The 20,024-nt window shown below is 45.1% G+C and overlaps 1 protein-coding gene across 5 annotated transcripts in view; it reads left to right on the top strand.

Annotated features, from left to right (window-relative positions):
* Window positions 1-20,024, top strand: part of LOC112233163 (steroid hormone receptor ERR2) — a 59,165-nt gene that overhangs the window by 19,804 nt on the left and 19,337 nt on the right. For 3 of the 5 annotated variants that reach the window (XM_024400595.2, XM_024400594.2, XM_024400593.2), the window contains 5 exons: window positions 1,810-2,219; window positions 7,566-7,577; window positions 7,690-7,806; window positions 14,405-14,515; window positions 14,988-15,149. In XM_024400595.2, coding sequence (XP_024256363.1) covers window positions 1,823-2,219; window positions 7,566-7,577; window positions 7,690-7,806; window positions 14,405-14,515; window positions 14,988-15,149 — 799 coding nt within the window. In that variant the 5' untranslated portion in view covers window positions 1,810-1,822. The remainder of the gene's footprint in view (window positions 1-1,809; window positions 2,220-7,565; window positions 7,578-7,689; window positions 7,807-14,404; window positions 14,516-14,987; window positions 15,150-20,024) is intronic. The other 2 variants (XM_024400592.2, XM_042330030.1) reach the window with 1 other exon arrangement.

Consider the following 20,024-nt stretch of genomic DNA (forward strand, 5'->3'; position numbering starts at 1 on the left):
TAAAACACGAAGAGAGAAAAAAACCTTCAAACGTCTTTGGCTTTACTTTTACCTCGTTTTTTGTAGGTATTGTCCAACTTGGTTTTATAGTTACTGTGAGAAATACTGTAAATAGAGTCACATAATACCTAGTAAAAAGTGTGGTTATGGGTTTTATATTATGTATGCTCTATATTGAAAGAAATTCCCGGAGTGTTCAGCCGAAGGACTTATTCCACAAGGTCAACGGTTTTAACAGGGGGCATTTTTTATTATTTATTTTAGCAGTTAACCTTTTTGTGAATTTCCAGAGGTGGTGGGCATCTGGACCTCCAATGAATATACATGACAGGAGGGAGGGGAACCCGGGAATTAGATTTAATTTGACATGCTGACCCCCATCTCCACGGGCCCATGAAGCCAGGGTGAGAAAATAAGGTTGACCCTCTGACCTCTGGGCCTGAACCCTACTGTCACCCACCCTTACAATTAAATCAACCAGAGAGAGAGAGACAGCTATCCCGGCTGGCCCGGCCCTTCTCTAGCTGTCCGATGGGGATATGGAAAAGGTCTCTGTCTCACCCTCTCTGCATTCTGAGACGGCCGACCATGTGTCGGATAGATCCTGATGGTGACGTTAGGCATACTGGTAGAAAGTATCCCCTCTCTTCTTGCGCTGCTGATGGGAAACTGACATGTCAACTATGGAAACATTACCATTAGTTGGCAACATATTAATATAACTAATGTACTAAAGCAGAACTTAGGCTGTCTAGTTGCCATCAACCATGAACACCGATGTCTGCATTTGCATAGGCCTCGCAAGGCTCAATTTCATTAATGTGGGTGAGTGCAGATGACCTTTCACCTTGTCAGTGGTGCCTAATGCAGAGGTGTGTGTGTGTGTGACCCTGCCACGACCCTGATGGGTCACTGTGTCCACACGACCTTTAGAAAGCATAGAGGTTGTCCATCTCTCATAGTGCTCTATCTCCTCAATTCCCTCTGTTTGTCCAGGAAAAGACCAGGTTAGAAGAATCCGCTTTAAATGCGGTGGCGACAGAAATACATTTGTATGGACAAAGAGCTGTTTTAGGGTTAGATGCATTGTATCGACACAGCTAGAGGTTGCAATTTATTTCAGTCACGGCAGGCAATACATCAGATGAGATGCTGTTATTAACCAGACAGTGAACAAAGTCAATATCCTTATTTTTTTTGTTGCCTGCCTGCTGACTCAAGGAGACTGCTCCCGGTATGTTCTCTGTACTCTGGCTCCAGTCTAAAATATGGGTCCCAGGAATGCAGTCCTCCCTGTTGACTGTGTTCTTGTGTTAACAAGTGTGGTCAGTGTTGAGTGTGTTTATTTCACCTGTGTGTTCTCTCTCTCTCATGGCTGGTGGCATGTGGTGCTAATGAAGCTCTTAGTATCCTCCCACCTGGTTGGCTGGTTCATGATGAGGGTTAGGAAACACTGTGGTGAGGATGAGACAGAGGGGGAGAGAGAGATCTGAATAAAAGAGAGCAGCATAAGTGTCACTGAATGTGTGCTGATATGGAAGAAGTCCTTCTCTTTGGAGTGTGAAGTGAATTGTTCTGTGTGAACAGTAGCCTACAGAGTTTTCACACGTAGTCAAATTGTGCAAAGATGTGTTTTCTCTCTATAGCTGTCATGGTATCGTTAGGCAATGTATAGATTTTAGTTTTGTGGGTAGCACCAGTCGATCTGAAACTTTTAATGTCTGTAGTCTAAAAGGCCATGCTAATGGTCATGTTTCTCTCACCTCTCTCCCCTCCCCTCTCTCCCCTCCCCTCTCTCCCCTTCTCCAGGCTGCTGAATAGAATGGCTGTTGATGACCGGCACCTTCCCTCCAGCTGCGGGTCCTACATCAAGACGGAGCCGTCCAGCCCCTCTTCAGTCATCGACACGGTCAGCCACCACAGCCCAAGCGGCAACTCGGACGCCAGCGGTGGCTATGTCAGCGCCATGAACAGCCACTCCAACGGCCTGGACTCTCCGCCCATGTTTACGCCCGGCGGGCTGGGCGCCGGCCCCTGCCGCAAGCGCTACGACGACTGCTCCAGCACCGTCATGGAGGACTCACCCATTAAGTGCGAATACATGTTGAACTCCATCCCCAAGAGGCTGTGCCTGGTCTGTGGAGATATAGCCTCTGGGTATCACTATGGCGTGGCCTCTTGTGAGGCCTGCAAAGCCTTCTTTAAAAGGACAATACAAGGTATTTTCCTCCCGCTCCCTACAGACACACAAGGGATCTGCCCTACTACACATGCAGACACTCCATATAGCATTTTACCCCCCCCCCTCCTAACACAATCACCTACTGCCCTAAACCACTATCTTGTTGTTAGACAGAACATGCTGAGTTGTTGCATGTAGCTGTGTTCATCTACATTATTTTCCATTTATCTCCCTGGGAAAAGGTATATTTTTCAAGGCCGGTGACTCCAGTTGTGCTGCTATGGATCGCCAGCATTGGTAAAACACCCAGGGCAACTTAATAGTGAGGGAAATTACATGCAATGCAGCACAGTATGAGGCCACACATTTCCTCGGGCGTTGCATACACAATGGGCAGCCACACACAGGACAGGCCACTAGCCAGAGCCGCTCGCAATGACATCATCAGCTGGGGTCAGGCTAGGTAGGGGGCAGTGGTGGTGACATCATCATCAGGGATCAGGTTTGGTGGAGAGTGGTTGTGTTGTGTGCCCAGATGCCTGTGGGGGGTCCAAAGCAGGAGATTGACTATATGTGTGTGTGTGTGCGTGCGTGCGTGTGTGCGTGCGTGCGTGCGTGCACCTAGGGAATAGGGTGTGAGTGGTGCAGATCTGCATGGTATGATGTATCACAGGTTCCCATTAGAGAGGCAATGACAGGCCCCCCACTGTGTGTCTCTCTGTGTGCTCTGTCCTACATTAATCATTGGGACCTACGGTACGGAGGGAGATATTATTGAGCCAGGGAAAATCACTGCTGAACATGCATAGCTGCCCCTGCTTAAGTCTGCTTAAGAATCTGAGAAATGAAAAGGAAAAATGCAGGAGGCAAATATTGAACTATTCAGCTACAGTAATGGCATGCAGTAAAGTAAACCTATTTATCTTGCAAAGGAGACAAATTCATTTCAACTTTTATTTCTTTATTTTGTATAATTGTTTTATACCTCAAATGTTCTGTAAAAATAATAGTCTGTATGTCTCAATTTACGTCCTTGTTCACAAATTGTCCACAGAATTGTCCACAAAATGCCACTATTGTGCCCAGGTTATCGAGTGCAGGCTGTCTAGTAGGTGTTGGTTTTGAACACCCCAAATCCTATCAGCTTTAAACAGTCTATGTATCTTTGCAGTCAAACAAAAGCATTAGGCCAAATCCTGCTGTTTACCCATGCTGCCATCAGCTATCCTGTCTATTGATATAAGATGATCATTTTCTCTCAAGTAACATAACTGCGCTTTTGTCCCCTTGCTACAAACCATTGACAGTGACACACAATAGAACAGAAAAGAGCAATCTGTAAAGAAAGAGAAGTCTTAAGTGGAGCAATAGCCTGGTACATGAAAAGAAAAATGGAAAGAGTTCCCTTTTTTCCCTCCCTCACTTTACATTGTCGATTTGAAATTCCTCTCTTTCTCCTCTTGGAGGGCTGCCTGTAATGGAACTAATCTGCCGTCGTTTGTCCGAGCCACAGGAGTTTTGTCAATAACAATCAGCGTTTGGAAAGTGTAATTAAGGCCGAGGCTTTTCATTAGGAGGAAGGGAGGGGGCTGTCTCCAGGGACTGCAGGGCCAATTAGAAACTCAGGCACGCGTCGCACGCTGGGTAATTTCAGGGAAAGGAGGGAGAAAAAACCCTAGGATTTCTTTAGATTGGAGAGGGACCCGAGCGCTCTTTCAGAGGAGGAGAGGAAAAGCTTAATGGCATAATAATCAGACAGGGGTACCAGTCCAGGCAGTAGAGGACAGGGACGAGGACCATGGGACTTTTTAGGAGGGGGTTGAGGAGGGGGTGAAAGCTTCTGAATTAATAAAAACCACACAGGATGAATGAAGGAGGAATAGAGGGAGCAGTAAACAGTGGGACATAAAGCCCTTGGATGAAGAAGAGGTTGCAGTAGATGAGACCTGATTAATTAAAGAAATAACGAGGCTGTCTATCCAGGGTGGAGGGTGTGAGATGACGTCCCTTAATGAGAACAACACAGAAGATGTGTCTTTTACACACATTCATCACATTGGTTTTAAGCAATAACACTAAAGCTAATGGACTTTTTTCCGTGACATTTTTAGCACATAATGACATGTGAGACGATAGTGACAACACAGTTGACTGTCTGTGTTGAATATTTTCCAGAAATCTCGGTTTCTCTACCTGGGGTTCCTGGATTCATTTAGCATTGCCTACTCTTAACTTCTCTTCTCTCCTTTACTTCCTGATGTTCCACTGCTGTAAAAGAGACCTGCTGCCCCTACCTCTTCAACAGGACAGAATGGCAAATCCATCTTCTGACATTAGTCATTCTCGAGGCCCAAATTAATGTCAACCTAGATCACCATCCATCCCGGACAAACTCCTATTCTCATAGCTCCCTAATCACAGGCCCGTGCCGCACCTCGCGTGCCCTGCCAATCAAAAGCATCGATCTCTTATTGAACCTTATTTTTCTCTCATTTTGAACCCAAGTATAAAATTGCTTGAAAACCAACTGAACTCAGTGGCCCTCTTTTTTATATGAAGTAATAGACCTTGACAGTAAGCCTGTAAAAGTCTGTTTAGATTTTGATGAGAAATACCTGCGATTTTACTATAATTTACTTACAGGACCTGACTTTCCCTCACTGCCCTGGCACAGGTCCTGAAAAGCCATAAAATAAATTGAGACATAAATATCGAGAGAAGAAAATCATTTTTTCTTCTTTCCTTCTCAGATTTTTATGTTATTTGTTTAATACTGTAACCTTTGAAACCAGAGATGAACCCTGCATTCTAGTTCAGGGTATATATTAACTCCTCCAATGCTTGACTGACTGGCTGTATAAATAGACATTTGTCTGAGGATTAGTCCTTGAGCTATAAACGCCAATAAAGGTGAACCAATCATGTATTTTTATATATAAATACAAAACATCCTAATATTTAGTTGCACCCCCTATTTTGCCCTCAGAACAGCCTCAATTCGTCGGGGCATGGACTCTACAAGGTGTTGAAAGTGTTTCACAGGGATGCTGGCCCATGTTGAATCCAATGCTTCCCACAGTTGTGTCAAGTTAGCTGGATGTCCTTTGGGTGGTGGACCATTCTTAATACACACTGGAAACTGTTGAGGGTGAAAAACCCAGCAGCGTTGCAGTTCTTGACACACTCAAACCGGTGTGCCTGGCACCTACTACCATGCCCTGTTCAAAGGCACTTAAATATTTTGTCTTCCCATTCACCCTCTGAATGGCACATATACACAAGGCTTAAAAATCCTTCTTCAACCTGTCCCCTCCCCTTCATCTACACTGATTGAAGTGGATTTAACAAGTGACATCAATAAGGGGTCATAGCCTGGATTCACCTGGTCAGTCTGTCATGGAAAGATCTTTGTACAACTGCTTTGTACACTCAGTGTATATTGGTCTATGCACACTGTCCTTTTAGTGTATATGAGAGAGTATGCCTGTGTGTGTGTTTGGGTTTAATGAGTATGCCTGTGTGTGTGTTTGGATTTAATGAGTATGGTTGTTTGTGCATGGTCTCTGTTTCAAATCAAATCAAAAATGATTTGCCACGTGCCAAATACAACAAGTGTAGACTTTGCCGTGAAATGCTTACTTACAAGCCCTTAACCAACAGTGCAGTTCAAGAAGAAGAAAGTATTTACCAAGTAGACTAAAATGAAAAGTAATAATAAAAAGTAACACAATAAGAATAACAATAAAGAGGCTATATACAACGAGGCTATATACAGATTCCAGAGTCGGCTACTCTGATGATTGCCTCCTGGCAACAGATGGGAAATAGATGGGCTTATTATTATGGTATGGTTGTGCTATGACAACAGACACAACAGGAAGAGAGACATACCGCATCATCTCCCTTTTCTCACACATTTATTTACCTCAATTCCAAAGAGATGAGAGGAATTAGCATGATGATTTCTAACCCAGATACAGAAGCATTTCTAATTATTTAATACATCTTGGGACCCTCCACTTGATCTGTCCAATATCATTAACATAATTGCATAAGTTGTTAAAGGGGGTTGGAGGGTTGAAGGGGGAACCCCACTGGAATGTTATACAGCTCTTACTCTCTCTCTCTCTCTCTCTCTTTAGAAAACTCTGAGCGAGGGCCAGTGTGGAGAGAAAAGCAGGTTGGCTGTGTTGAGATGGAATCCCAATGTGCCTGTGTATGGCTGTTTATCTAGAGGCAGGAGAGCTGCTGGAGCACAGTCTGTGCGCAGTTAGACAGGATAATACTGTATATAGGCCTATGTCAGTCTATATTGAAGTCATCAAGGTTAATCCTTCTAAATGGAAAAGGAACTGTACACAGCATTGAATAGATAATAGTTGAGTAGATAACATGGCTTTGTGGTAGATAAATAAAGAATCCAAGTTTAAGAATGCACATAAGAAAACATCAATGATAAAACAAGTGTTGTGTCTCCAGTGTGCCTCAGAATGTGCTTCTCTGTTCTTCCATTCATGGTGGACAAGGAATGATTCTAATTCAGGACCTCGAGTAGCTTGATATTATTTTGAAAGCCTTCATTGAAAACCTTGACGACAGTAAAAATGTAGGGAATCGGACACAAGGAGAACACCATCGTTTATCCTGCCCTTCCTTTCTATTGCTAGTGCTACAGCACAGGCAGAAACATCTCTTTTATTGAGTAGAAGTCAAACTCTTTTTCATTGTGTTGTCCCGGGATCAGACGCTGTAGTACTGGATGTGAATAATGCATAAGGCGTCTTGCCTGTACACTATGTAAATAGTCAACAATGGCAACAGCGCTAACAACAGGTTTGGGGCTCCTGGAGCATTATGTAAAGTGGCCGGGGGCCGTGTGTCCGGCTCTCTCCCCTGCTATTGAGGCAGCAGGCGGCAGGGCGGCCAGCCCCTCTGAAGGGAAGCGGGATGCAGGCTGGATGGTTGGCTGCTCCAGGGGCCTGAAGGAGACATGCTCAGAATTAATGAGAACAATTTAGCAAGGGGCAAGGGTGCATTTATGAAGGGGTCCATGAGGAGTACTGGAGGTCTCCTCTCCATCCCTCCCTCCTTCTTCACCCCCACCTCTGGAAGTTACCTTGTTCCCTGGAGGTCACCTCATCTCACCTCAGACACACTACTGTAATGGATTGTTGCCCAGGAGATGATTAACAAATGCTGATGCCCAATGTCTGGTCTGCACAAACTGATTTTTATAGACCATAGAATCCTGTGTGATATACAGTAACTGTTTTGGGGTTTTAACCTAGAGTACACACTGCCTCGTACAATGTGAATGACAATGTCCTAAAATGTGTATTGTATCCTTACTTTTATGCTTACTTTTATTCTACATGTAAAAAAGGAGAGAAAAAAGGTAAAAACATTTAACCTTTTGCTTTTCCTTTGCCTATAACTCAATAGGAAGATACACTGCGTTATAAAGAGGGATCAGGTTAAGGCTGACTCATATTTCTTGTCCTTCTCAGGCAACATAGAATACAGCTGTCCCGCCACAAACGAGTGTGAGATCACAAAACGGAGACGCAAGTCATGTCAAGCCTGCCGCTTTATGAAGTGTCTCAAAGTGGGGATGCTCAAGGAAGGCAAGTAGATCTCTGCAAGTGTCTGTCTGTCTGTCCATCTGTCTGTTTGTCTTGGTATCACTCTCTTTATGTTAATTAAAATAATCTCAAAATTCGCAGCAGTGGCCAGACAACTGATCTGAGTCCCTGGTCTGTTCTGTCCTCCCCCTACCAACACAGCAGTAAATCATGGGCAGCTGAGCTGGGGACAGAAATATGCTGAATAGGTCGATCCTGCTGTCTGAGTAATAGAAATGTAACAGTATTCCGACTGGAAAGGCTTCTGCTGGGTCCCTGAGCACACACTCCGGCTAGTCTCAGCTCTCCCCGGCATATTGATCCACTAAATGTTTTCCGAACATCTCAGCTCTCTTCTTGTGGATGATTTTATAAAGTCACCCCAACTGGGAATTCAGTGACAATTAAAAATGCTGCGGATGGATTTCTCCGGCCAGGTTTCTTACCCCCTACCAGGCCCCCTGAGACCCCAGGCTGGGCTGCTCCTTCTGGGGGAGGTCCTAGCCCCCTACCAACCTGGCCCCCTTCCCTTGCATTACTGCCACTTTATCCCCCTCCCCTCCTCACTTGTTGGTCTCTCCAAACAGCCCCAACACATGAATAATGAGAGCAGCGTGGCTGGGGAATGGGGAGGTGCTGTCATATTTATTTAGCTGCCCGCTGGGAAGAGCTCTTTAAGGAAACATGCTCTTTATGTCTTACTTTCCGCAAGCGCTGGTGAGAATAGGTCAAGTGGTGCTTATGTTTGACTAAGCATGATTATCCCTCCACTGTCACTGTACTACAGGGTAGACGTGAAGAGAAGACTCAGAGGGAGATATTCTCTATTACAGTGGCAGAAGAACACAACATGATTAGTCATTAGTCATACTCTCATTTTATACTCCATAGCAGTAGCCTAATTACAATCCCTTAAAATATGTTGTTAACTAAGTACAACCATTTTCATGTTGTTTTTGGTATCCTTACTCGTCAACATGACATGCAGTATACCCAACTGCTTCCCCAACCACCTCTCCCTTAATTCACCAGAGAATGTATAGTACATCCTATCCCATCTCCAACTCCAGCGGCATATTAGTCTATATAGATCTCTGGTTTGTAACATAATCTCCGTACTGCATGAAGCAAGATAAAGAGACTGGGCCAGAAAGACAGGTTCAGCGCTTTACTATCTGATGAAAAATTAATGCCAATATATCATCTGGGGGAATAAGAGACTACAAAATATGTAGTGATGGTCATAAATGCCTGGCCAGTGTCGGGTCAAAGTAGGAGATAGTATAGAGAGAGTGTAGAGATCAAATATGCAGAGAGAGACTTAGTCCAGCGTTCTAATGCATACTTCTGTATATTCAGCATATCCACAGATTGAAAACTACGCTAATTTTTACAGAGTGGGTTTCACCACATATTAGAATGGAGGTAGAGATTACCTCTGGCTCTGTGAAGTCCTTCAGGAACCAGGTCACCCTCCTCTCTCCCACCTCCAGTGACGCTTTTCAAACACAATCAAAAGAAGTAAATACATTTCCCAAATTAACAGAAAAATGTGAAATGCATCTTAATGCACGCCACAAGCTATCTTCTCCTTAGATCAAGGTCAGGCGTCTTACGGCGGCGTGCGTGAGTGTGAAACCAATGAATCTGGTCACGGGAACTAGGGACTGGAGGAGATGCTAGTCTAAGCTCTACGAAGCCATCGGCTCAACGCCATGTCCAGGCTCAAGGGCTGGAGATGGTCAATGCTCATGTGACTAAAGCAACCCCTCTGGAGTTCATTACTGCAGAAAGGTCATTCACTCAAGAAAAAAGAAAATACTAATTATAACTTTCTAGCTCTACAAAAAGGTGTAATGCAGTTTCCTAACATCAGGCGCTCTATAGAACTACAGTCCATTTTAATGCATCACAACACACCTAACATCTCTTTTTAAAGGTTCACATTTGAGTCATTTAGCGCTCTTATCCAAAGTGACTTACAGTAGTGACTACATGCATTTGTCATACTTTTTCATGCTGGTCCCCCCATTGGAATTGAACCCTGGCGTTGCAAGCCCCATGCTCTAACATCTTAGCCACACGGGCCATGATATAACTGAATTTCAAGACATTCAGGGAGATCTTGGAAGTGCAAAGGAATTACTTTTTTCCCTCAGTGCCCATGTTAAGGATAATAGTTAATACCTTTCAAAGCAAGGCATTTCAAGGCTTTACCTCCCCTACTGATTAAGCGAGTACATGGTAAGGAATTAGTGCATGTTTTTAGTCCATTGGAAAAGGCTCCAGTTTATCTCTGTAGACGTCTTAAGGGAAGTGTAAGGGAAGTGATCTCCAAAGATCAGCAGTCCGCTTAAAGGGGATCTGCCAGAGACTTGAGTTGAATCGCTCTACTTTCCCCCGACTGTATAAAAGAGGAAGTGATCAATAGAAGAATCAAATGTCAGGGGCTACAGGTTTCTCCTCTGATCAATGGAGGGGGATCAGAGCTGAGAGAGAGAGAAAGAGGAACAGATACTATTGAGAGATTACATTGACATAATTCAGTGGCAGATGCCCCCGCACACACTGACACACACACATGCAGACACACACACACAAACAGACACATACACACACGACACACACTCCCACGCTACAGTACCGCTGTGCCACCTCTCAGTAATAGGCTCTATCTTGTAATGTTCCCTGGGCTGACAGGTGAGAGCACAACAGACATGTTTTTTAAAGGAGGGTGAAAGAGGCTGATACACAATAAACCTTCCTGTATATCACTCTGATTAGAAGACATGCGATAGAACAACCACATCCCATAAGAGCACCCCTATCAGCCTTACTACTACATAAAGCACGTACACACAAGCCACATACATGCATGCACATAAAAATGGATTCACACCAACACATAAGTAAGACATGTACACAGACAGCCACTGAATGTGTGCTTCAGGAAATGGGGATTCAATTGTTTGGTTCCATAAGAACCTATTAAAAGAATGAACATGCAATGTGAGATGTTTCAAACAGCCCAAGTGTAACTTGGCCTTCATATGGAGCCTGCATCTTGAGTGGGGAGTGAACCCAGTTTGATGTTACTGCAATAGGGTTAGATAGTTCCACTACGCTATGGGCAGGTGGACAGAGCATGTGATGAGAGCAGACTGGGGGCCCAATCAGCAGATAGGGATAGGAGGGCCATCGTGTGACCATTTTTCCGCTGCCCTCGCTCATCACCACTCGTGATTAAAAATGCTGCAACACGCTTACAAGCATGCAAAGCTGGCAACAGGGGCTCTTTGAAATAGTGCTGACGGGGGTTTAGCAGGGTGGCTGCCTTGAAAGGCAGGGTTCACCATGCCTCGCCATGTGGCCTTCTGATTTTCCCAGCTAAAATAGGGTCCGCCTAAGCCCCCCTTGGCACTGCCAACCATCCCAGACATCCTGACACTTTCCCTAGGGAGAGACATCCAGAACAGGTGACGGGCTCAAAATAAGGGCCCCTACTACGGCCGGCCACACAAAGTGAGGGAAGACAGGCCCTTTTGTAGGAGTGTGCTCTGAGTGGGATTATTATTGTTTTTGGAGAGAAAGAGGAGCCCTAGGTCAGCTGGCCCCAGCCCCCGCCCCTAGCCCGCCGCTAATCTGTGCACAAATGCCAGCCGCCTTGGCCAAAAGCCCTTTACCCCTGCACCCTGCTTTGAGCTGATACCCGAGATAACCAGCCACAATCACCCTCCCTTTACCCAAACACAGGGTGATGGTGCAGGCCATTAAACACAGAGGTGATGAGGCAGAACTCACCCCTCTTCACGCACACATTCACATATACACAGACACATTTACATACACACAGACACATACACACAAATACATGCAGTACCGATGCACCGGACACAAACAAACAATCCAAAGCTTTGTCCATGGCTCACCGAAGTGACACATAGGCTTGACCAAGGCCTCTGTGAGTATCTCAGACACATGGAAAGAACTGGTCTACTTCTCTCTCTCTCTCTCTCTCTCTCTCTCTCTCTCTCTCTCTCTCACACAATCCCTTGCTCTCTGTCTCATTCTCTCCCTGTCCTCCCTCCCTGTATGGTCCTGTTTGACTGTAAAATGAGACAGGTTAGTGCCAAGCTTTAATTCCTGTCAGCATCTGGTAATTATGACCGGGAAAGCTCTAATTACAAGAGGCACCCATGTACCTGGGACTCCTCGTCACTGTGGCTTTACGCTGGCTGACACGTACAGCCACATGACTCACCAGCCAGCCCAGCCCAAAACCACGGGACAGCTCATAGGCTACGGTACATTCATACCACCTGGCTGTATCTGAGCTCCTCAGGAGAGCCCAGAGAAACTCTAGAATATGGTGACATCACAATTATCGCTGGTATTTTCCACTCCTATAGTACAACCAGATAAATCTGAATCGTAACCCTTCTAAGCACTTAAACCTTGCCAGCACCAACTTGGTGACATAGGAGTCCGTCTTGTCATGGGTTCATACTCGAGGCCTCGTCCCTGAATAGATTTACTGGTCAAATATACCTTGACACTATTTTTACATGCTACATATGAAAGATGTAAATTGGGGAATGAGGAATTTGTGATGTTCGCTAATGTGGCAGCTGTCAGATGATCCCCCAGTGTTTGCTGAGAAGGATGGGTCTCTTCTGGGAATTGTGGGTAATTAGGTTAGTAGGTTGACAGTGTCAGGAAATTTAAAGACAATCCTAATCAGATGTGTTTCTAGGGAATCAAATCATTTATATAAGTCGAATAAAATCTCCTTATTCTATTCCTACACGATAATCCTGTTTGCTATAGCTACCCATGCATAGAGTCTAGTTTGGGAGAAGGGGGTATGGTTCACTCAATGGAAGGGTTGAAAATTACCGTTTTCATAATCCATCGTTTCAGTCCTCTCTATTGAATGAATGCTATTATTTACGTACTAAATCATCTCCTTTTTGCCCCCCATCCATCCCCACTGTCTGTTCCCTCCATCGACCTCTAATCACTGTACATAGGGACATCCAAACCCATCCTCCAAGAGAGTACAGGCTGAGGGGGAAATTGTATTAGCCTCATTTGCAGTGGTCACACAATACCCAGCTATGACACTGTCTTTGTAGTTATAAAGTGATGAAATCATCAAGCAAGTCCTCTCCCTGTCAGTGATGTTAAGCAGAGGGCACTTGGTGTGCTGACAAATAAATCTCCTCCACCAGCTAGACCATACATACACTACAGGATAATACCTCTGATCAAATCTGGTTTAGCATCCATTTGTTTAGGGGTGTTTAGGTTATACATAATGGGGAAATAGATAGACATTTGCTATACAGGGTAAAGATCCATCAGGCACATTCAGCAGTGTGCAGGACCGTGTCCCTGTGCAGGACCTTGTCCCTGTGCAGGGCCGTGTCCCTGTGCAGGGCCGTGTCCCTGTGCAGGGCCGTGTCCCTGTGCAGGGCCGTGTCCCTGTGCAGGGCCGTGTCCCTGTGCAGCCCCAACAGGATGATGCACGTGAAACATAAATGTTTTGCATACGATTAAATGAAATCACCAAACACCATCCTGTATCACATAAATGTTTTGCATACGATTAAATGAAATCACCAAACACCATCCTGTATCACATAAATGGAACACTGCAGATTAAATATTTTTACTCTGTTGAAAAATAATAGAATAGAAAGGACAATCCAAATGGAAACACTCTTATCAAATAATGAAATAATAAATAACTTATGTTACGATGAGGCTGGTGACATTTACAGTATCAGTGCGGGTCCCCTGTGAGTGGCAGAGAGTGATAAGGCCTCACTCCTGTCCCGTGAAAGAGGGGTGAAATAAGGAGCCTTTATTGGAAAGCTAACCTCTATCTATCTGTGTCATAATTCTATAAGACTGTACACCAGACAGTGTGTGGATGTGGTTGTGTGTTCATTCCTCCTACAGGAGCTACATGGCTGGACACAGAGGCCTCTAGACACTGAGCTCACCGGTACCTGCCTTGTTGTTCATTAGTATGCCATCCACCTCACCCAAAAAAAACGAAATAATTAGAGGACCAGTCTGTGAGATCATTGACCCTGCATTAAATATTCATATGTTTAGAGCTCCGTCAGGCTCGGCAGTGTCACAGTAGACCAGCCAGGCATGGACCACATATGGGAACGCAGAGCCAGCCGGCAGTCCCTCTGACACACTGGCACTCCCTTTACTCTCTCTCACCCTGCAGACAACAGAACAGAGCCATTCCTCTGGGCAGACACACACACCTCAGCTTGGTCAGGCTTTCAGACGTAATGCCCCCTCATATAACAAGAGGAATAGTCTAGTATTTGTTTTTGATCATTTCGGAATCTGATGAGTGAATCTGAGTGTGTGATTGGGGAATTAGACGTAAATGTGTGTTGTGTAACTCTCTACCAATAACAATGTACTAATTGTGGAACTACTTAAAACTGTGTTAAATTTGTATTTTTATTGATAACATTCCTATGTTGTAGAATTGATTGATTCATTTTATTTGTCAGAATGTTGAAATTGGATTTCCTACTCAAAGGTCTCCTTGCATCTTGTCATGTGTCAGGTGTGCGTCTGGACCGTGTGCGAGGGGGAAGACAGAAGTACAAGAGGAGGATGGATGCAGAGAACACAGCGTACCTGGGCCTCACACTCCCCCCTCCTGCCAAAAAACCCCGTGAGTAGTGCTCTGTTACCTCACTACCCATCCCCCTTCCCACAGCGTTCCCCCAGACCAGGTTCAGTTAAAGACAGATGCATTTTATTCACACCAGATTCTCCTGTTGTCTGGATAGATGTATTTCCATAGGAGAACACTTCTAGAGAATATATATTAGGCCAGACAGGCATTGTTCTGGTAACAGCTGAGTTATGACAAATCTCAGAGCAGATGACCGATATTAAACAGTGACTGGCTTCTCAGGGACAGCAGTCCTAGGAATATCCTCTCACATAATGTTGAGTAATGTGAGGAGAATTTTTATTATCAACCATATTAAACCATTCATTCGTTTACTTGTTAGAGGGAGAAAGAGAGAGTGAATGATTGTATATCCTAGCATGTACGTTTGTATCTGAGAGTACCTGTATTTGCATCACAGCAATGTGACTTTTGACTGTTGTTTTGACCATCTCTGCTTCCTTGTCAGTCACAAAGATAGTGTCCCACCTGCTGGTGGCCGAGCCAGAGAAGATCTACGCCATGCCTGACCCCACCATGCCTGAGAGTGACATCAAGGCCCTCACCACGCTGTGTGACCTGGCTGACCGGGAGCTGGTGGTCATCATTGGCTGGGCAAAGCATATCCCAGGTACGCCCACCCATCTACAGCCCACTGCACTAGTTGAGCACCATAGAAAGATATAGAACACCATTCACTCATGATCAGCTGTAACATACTGTGTAGTTAAAACAACAGCATGTGATAGAAGTTTAGATACAGAACCAGCCATTCATTTCAACTGGTAGAATCTGACATCATGATTAGTCCTTGTTAGTTCCATTTAGAGTAGTTCAACACCAAGTCACCCTAATGAACCCTCTATCCCATCATCCATTTCCTTGCCTTTGCTTCCGATGGGTGCGCATGCACACACACACTCACACACACACGCACACGCACGCGCACAAATGCAAACACATATAATTAAAGTCAGCAGCTCACATGGACCTAGGGGCAAAATGGAGACAGCTTTAAAATAATCAAATCAATCGAGTCCAGCTAAAATCCCTACTCTGAATGGGGAGGGACTACAGCCCCGGTGTCAATATATGCCATAACCACAGGGGAGATTTAGAGCAGAGCACAGGACCCTCCCTCTGAAACAAGACAGCTCACTCACTCACTCACTCACTCACTCACTCACTCACTCACTCACTCACACACACACACACACACACACACTTCAATTGAATTATTGATAGGCATAATCATGTTTCTTCTCTGCTCCATAGACATCGTGATAGACGAGGTGTTAGGTAATGAGATGCTGTTAAATTAAGAATACCACATTCTATGTCAGCAGACATTCTGCTCCCTTCTAGAGTTTTCTCCTGATTCTGACAGTCAACATATTGTTTAAGGACTCTTTTAGCAACCAAAGCAGAGTCTGTCTGATCTTGAGGTTGACCCTGATAACTCTAGAACATTATAGCACACTGGGCATAGAGGTAACCCACTGAAAGACTGTGTCCCTCAGTCCAGCCTCTGTTGTATAGCCTCTCTGTACCCTCGTCTTCTCATCAGCATAGTAGACGTGTCTGCGCTGACATCAGCTGGAGAACGCCTGCTGTAGTTTCAGCTGGGCCTCTCCTGGTTGTGTGCAGGACATGTAGGTGTGACAACTGTACCTGGACAGACAGGTGGTCGGTATATCTTAGAAGAGAAGAAGTGTAGTTGTCAGCTACAGATCTAGAGATTAGGACTTTCCCAACCAGACTGTTCTGTACAGCCCATTGTCAGCAGAGGGAGAGTTTAACCAAGGAGCTTACCCAGGACTGGATCAGACTGACCCAGTAACACAGTCCCATCCCATTTACCTTGCCAAAACAAGCCAGCCAGGTACACTACCTCTGGCCAGAATATACAGAGAAAACACCACTGTTCACCTCTGACAATGTGCAGGATTGTAGTATTATACAGAGGATATGATAGAATTCTCTTCAAATGATTGAATAACTTTAAAAGTATATGAGAGTTGAATCGGTTTGATTACCGATAGGCTATTAAACTGTCATGTTGTCAGGGCCTTTGTCTTCCTGTGTTGACATACAGGACAGTAAATATGGCGTGCTAACTGGAATGCTCTGTATGGCAAAGCTTTTAAGTGCTGTGTTAATCCGATTATCATAACCTGCATTGTACAGTGGATAGTTGACTAATCTTAATTGGATTTGCCATGGAAGGCCTGAGAATGCTCATCACTCCATAATGATGGTTTAACCCAAAATCCAACCGGAAGCCAGACTGTCTGACATTTCTAAATGTGTGGAAACGCTTGGCTTTGCATAGTGTTACTGTTGTACTGTACAAGCTGCAGCAGGATGAATTAGCATTCTGATCTGCCTGTATACCCACACACAAACTGTTTATATTTACATGACTACTCATAGGAGTCAGATAAATATAAACAACAGCGACTTACTGCATTCAGGGGTTATACATTTAAATTACAGAGTCTAAATTCTATTTTTAACTTCTAAAAATGATAACACAGTGTCAGGACTATAATCTAATTTTCAACCTTTATGATTCTTTACCTACCCCAAAAGTGGTAATAAAATGGTCAAATTCGAATGAAATGGGAGACTGAAACTGTAACTCCAAAGCTCCCCTGTTCTCCCTGTGGTGAGCTCTGTATTAGGCCATTCCCTCTACACCAGCCATGAAATGGCTGCATAATTGAGTTGTACATGGCTGAACCTGATCAGAGATGGTTCACTGGCTGACCCAGACTCCATGCACTAATACTCTATGCACCAATGGCACCCCAGGGCAGTCTAGCACAGCCACAGAGCACAGAGGACCATATTTCTCCCCCCATCCACGCTCTCTATGAGGAAAAGAGAGGGAGAAAACTGCTGATTGCATTCTGATAGATTTTTTTGGCCTTTGGCAATGGAATTAAAAAGATGAACAGTTCATTATGAAGTGGGCCACATTGATTAGGACATTGACAGATGGGCAATGACCAGATTCCAAAGGTAACAATTTATACGTCAAGAAAATTGGCACTTAAGTTCCCCCAATATATTTTTCATTGCCCCTTTTCTTGGCTAACATTTGAAAAAGTGTTTTAAAAGTGCTGTAATTTGACATGGAGTAGATCTAACCGAGGCTAATTGGAGGATGATTAAGGAACAGCAAAGCGGTACTATTAGCTTCCGTAAACGGTATCATTCTCTCACAAGATCCCATATCAATTTAGTGTGTTATCTCTCCTCTAATTTATGGGCTGGAAATACATTACATTACCATACTACATTATAGTATAATTGTACAGTTATACTGTAGCTGAGGATCTCAACCCTAGACGGCTGGTGGCACCGGAATTGGGGAGGACAGGCTCATAGTATTGGCTGAAATGGATGGAATTGTATCAGACACAAACACATGGTTGATACCTATCACGTTTCAGGTAAAACCCAGATGTAGACAGTGTCGAAGAAACAAAAGTGTATTTCTAAAACAGGGGCAGGCAAATGACAGTCAAAGGCAGGCAGTGGTCAATAACCCAGAGTGGGTGCAAGGGGTCCAGAACGGCAGGCAGTCTCAGGGTCAGGGGTCAATAATCCAGTAAGGTACAGAACGGCAGGCAGTCTCAGGGTCAGGGGTCAATAATCCAGTAAGGTACAGAACGGCAGGCAGTCTCAGGGTCAGTGTCAGGGGTCAATAATCCAGTAAGGTACAGAACGGCAGGCAGTCTCAGGGTCAGGCAGGGGTCAATAATCCAGGAAGGTACAGAACGGCAGGCAGTCTCAGGGTCAGTGTCAGGGGTCAATAATCCAGTAAGGTACAGAACGGCAGGCAGTCTCAGGGTCAGGGCAGGCAGGGGTCAATAATCCAGTAAGGTACAGAACGGCAGGCAGTCTCAGGGTCAGGGCAGGCAGGGGTCAATAATCCAGTAAGGTAGAGAATGGCAGGCAGTCTCAGGGTCAGTGTCAGGGGTCAATAATCCAGCTAAGGTAGAGAATGGCAGGCAGTCTCAGGGTCAGTGTCAGGGGTCAATAATCCAGTAAGGTACAGAACGGCAGGCAGTCTCAGGGTCAGGGCAGGCAGGGGTCAATAATCCAGTAAGGTAGAGAATGGCAGGCAGTCTCAGGGTCAGTGTCAGGGGTCAATAATCCAGCTAAGGTAGAGAATGGCAGGCAGTCTCAGGGTCAGTGTCAGGGGTCAATAATCCAGTAAGGTAGAGAATGGCAGGCAGTCTCAGGGTCAGTGTCAGGGGTCAATAATCCAGTAAGGTACAGAACGGCAGGCAGTCTCAGGGTCAGGGCAGGCAGGGGTCAATAATCCAGTAAGGTGGGGTAAAGTACAGAACGGCAGGCAGTCTCAGGGTCAGGGAAGGTAGAACGGCCAAAATCGGGAAGGACTAGAAAACAGGAGCAAGATACAGGCAGGAGCAGGGGAACAAACGCTGGTAGGTTTCACAAACAAAACGAACTGGCAACAGACAAACAGAGAACACAGGTATAAATACACAGGGGATAATGGGTAAGATGGGCGACACCTGGAGGGGGGTGGAGACAAGCTCAAAGACAGGTGAAACAGATCAAGGGGTGACAATAGCGTTCCATTCACTCCATTCCAGCCATAATTATGAGTCGTCCTCGCCTCACCAGGCTCCTGTGATCTCAACCACAGGACTAACTAACACAATAGCTAGATAGACATAATAATTGTTAGTCAATAGTCCACACACTGTAATCAGACTGTACAGTCAGTACATTGAGTTTACGTACCAGGAAGTAAGTTGGTGTTGCTGTTCCCTGGCACAGTTTGCTATTATCATCTCTGAGGATAAGGTTCTCTAATGACAGCCTTTACTTTTGATTAATTAGTAATCATTATGAAGCTTTGAATACCAGCATCTCTCTCTGCTCCAGATAGAGCCAGCAGCAGAAGGAGGAGACTAATATGGCCGTGGGCTAACTGGGACTGGGGCTGGGGCCCGGTCATTAAGGTCAGTGTTAGGGGGACGATGACAGATGGCTTGTTGCTCGTAAGGTGCTAACAAACTTTGACACACATAGCTGCCCACTGCCCCCCCACCCACCCACCCCAGCTGCATTTCACTGTCCACGCGGTTTAGGATTGAACTCAGTATACTGCCAGTCTCCACATGGCTATAACCTGTGTGTTCCCCTTCATTAGAGTGGTGATGGTCACAGAGGGCGGGTGCCCTGCTGAACCCCCAACCCCTCCAAAACTACCCCCTCAGCACCTAACCCAGGCACAGTGTGAATGTCACGTGCCCCAATGTGGAATCTGCCATGCATGCCGCTTTTATAAGAGGGTCTCATTGTTAGAGGAGGCAGACGTTTGTCACCTGCTGTCAGACCTCCCATTCTGCTTCCAGGGTCGGAATGTTTTCTGACGGGAATTCTGTGGCATGATTCTGTGGGTTCACTGAGTGCTGGATGTTCTCCTCCTGCTGTTTGTTTCTAGTCCACAGACCTAAACCTG

The sequence above is a fragment of the Oncorhynchus tshawytscha genome, linkage group LG11 (assembly GCF_018296145.1).
Source record: "Oncorhynchus tshawytscha isolate Ot180627B linkage group LG11, Otsh_v2.0, whole genome shotgun sequence".
In the NCBI taxonomy this organism is placed as follows: Eukaryota; Metazoa; Chordata; class Actinopteri; order Salmoniformes; family Salmonidae; genus Oncorhynchus; species Oncorhynchus tshawytscha.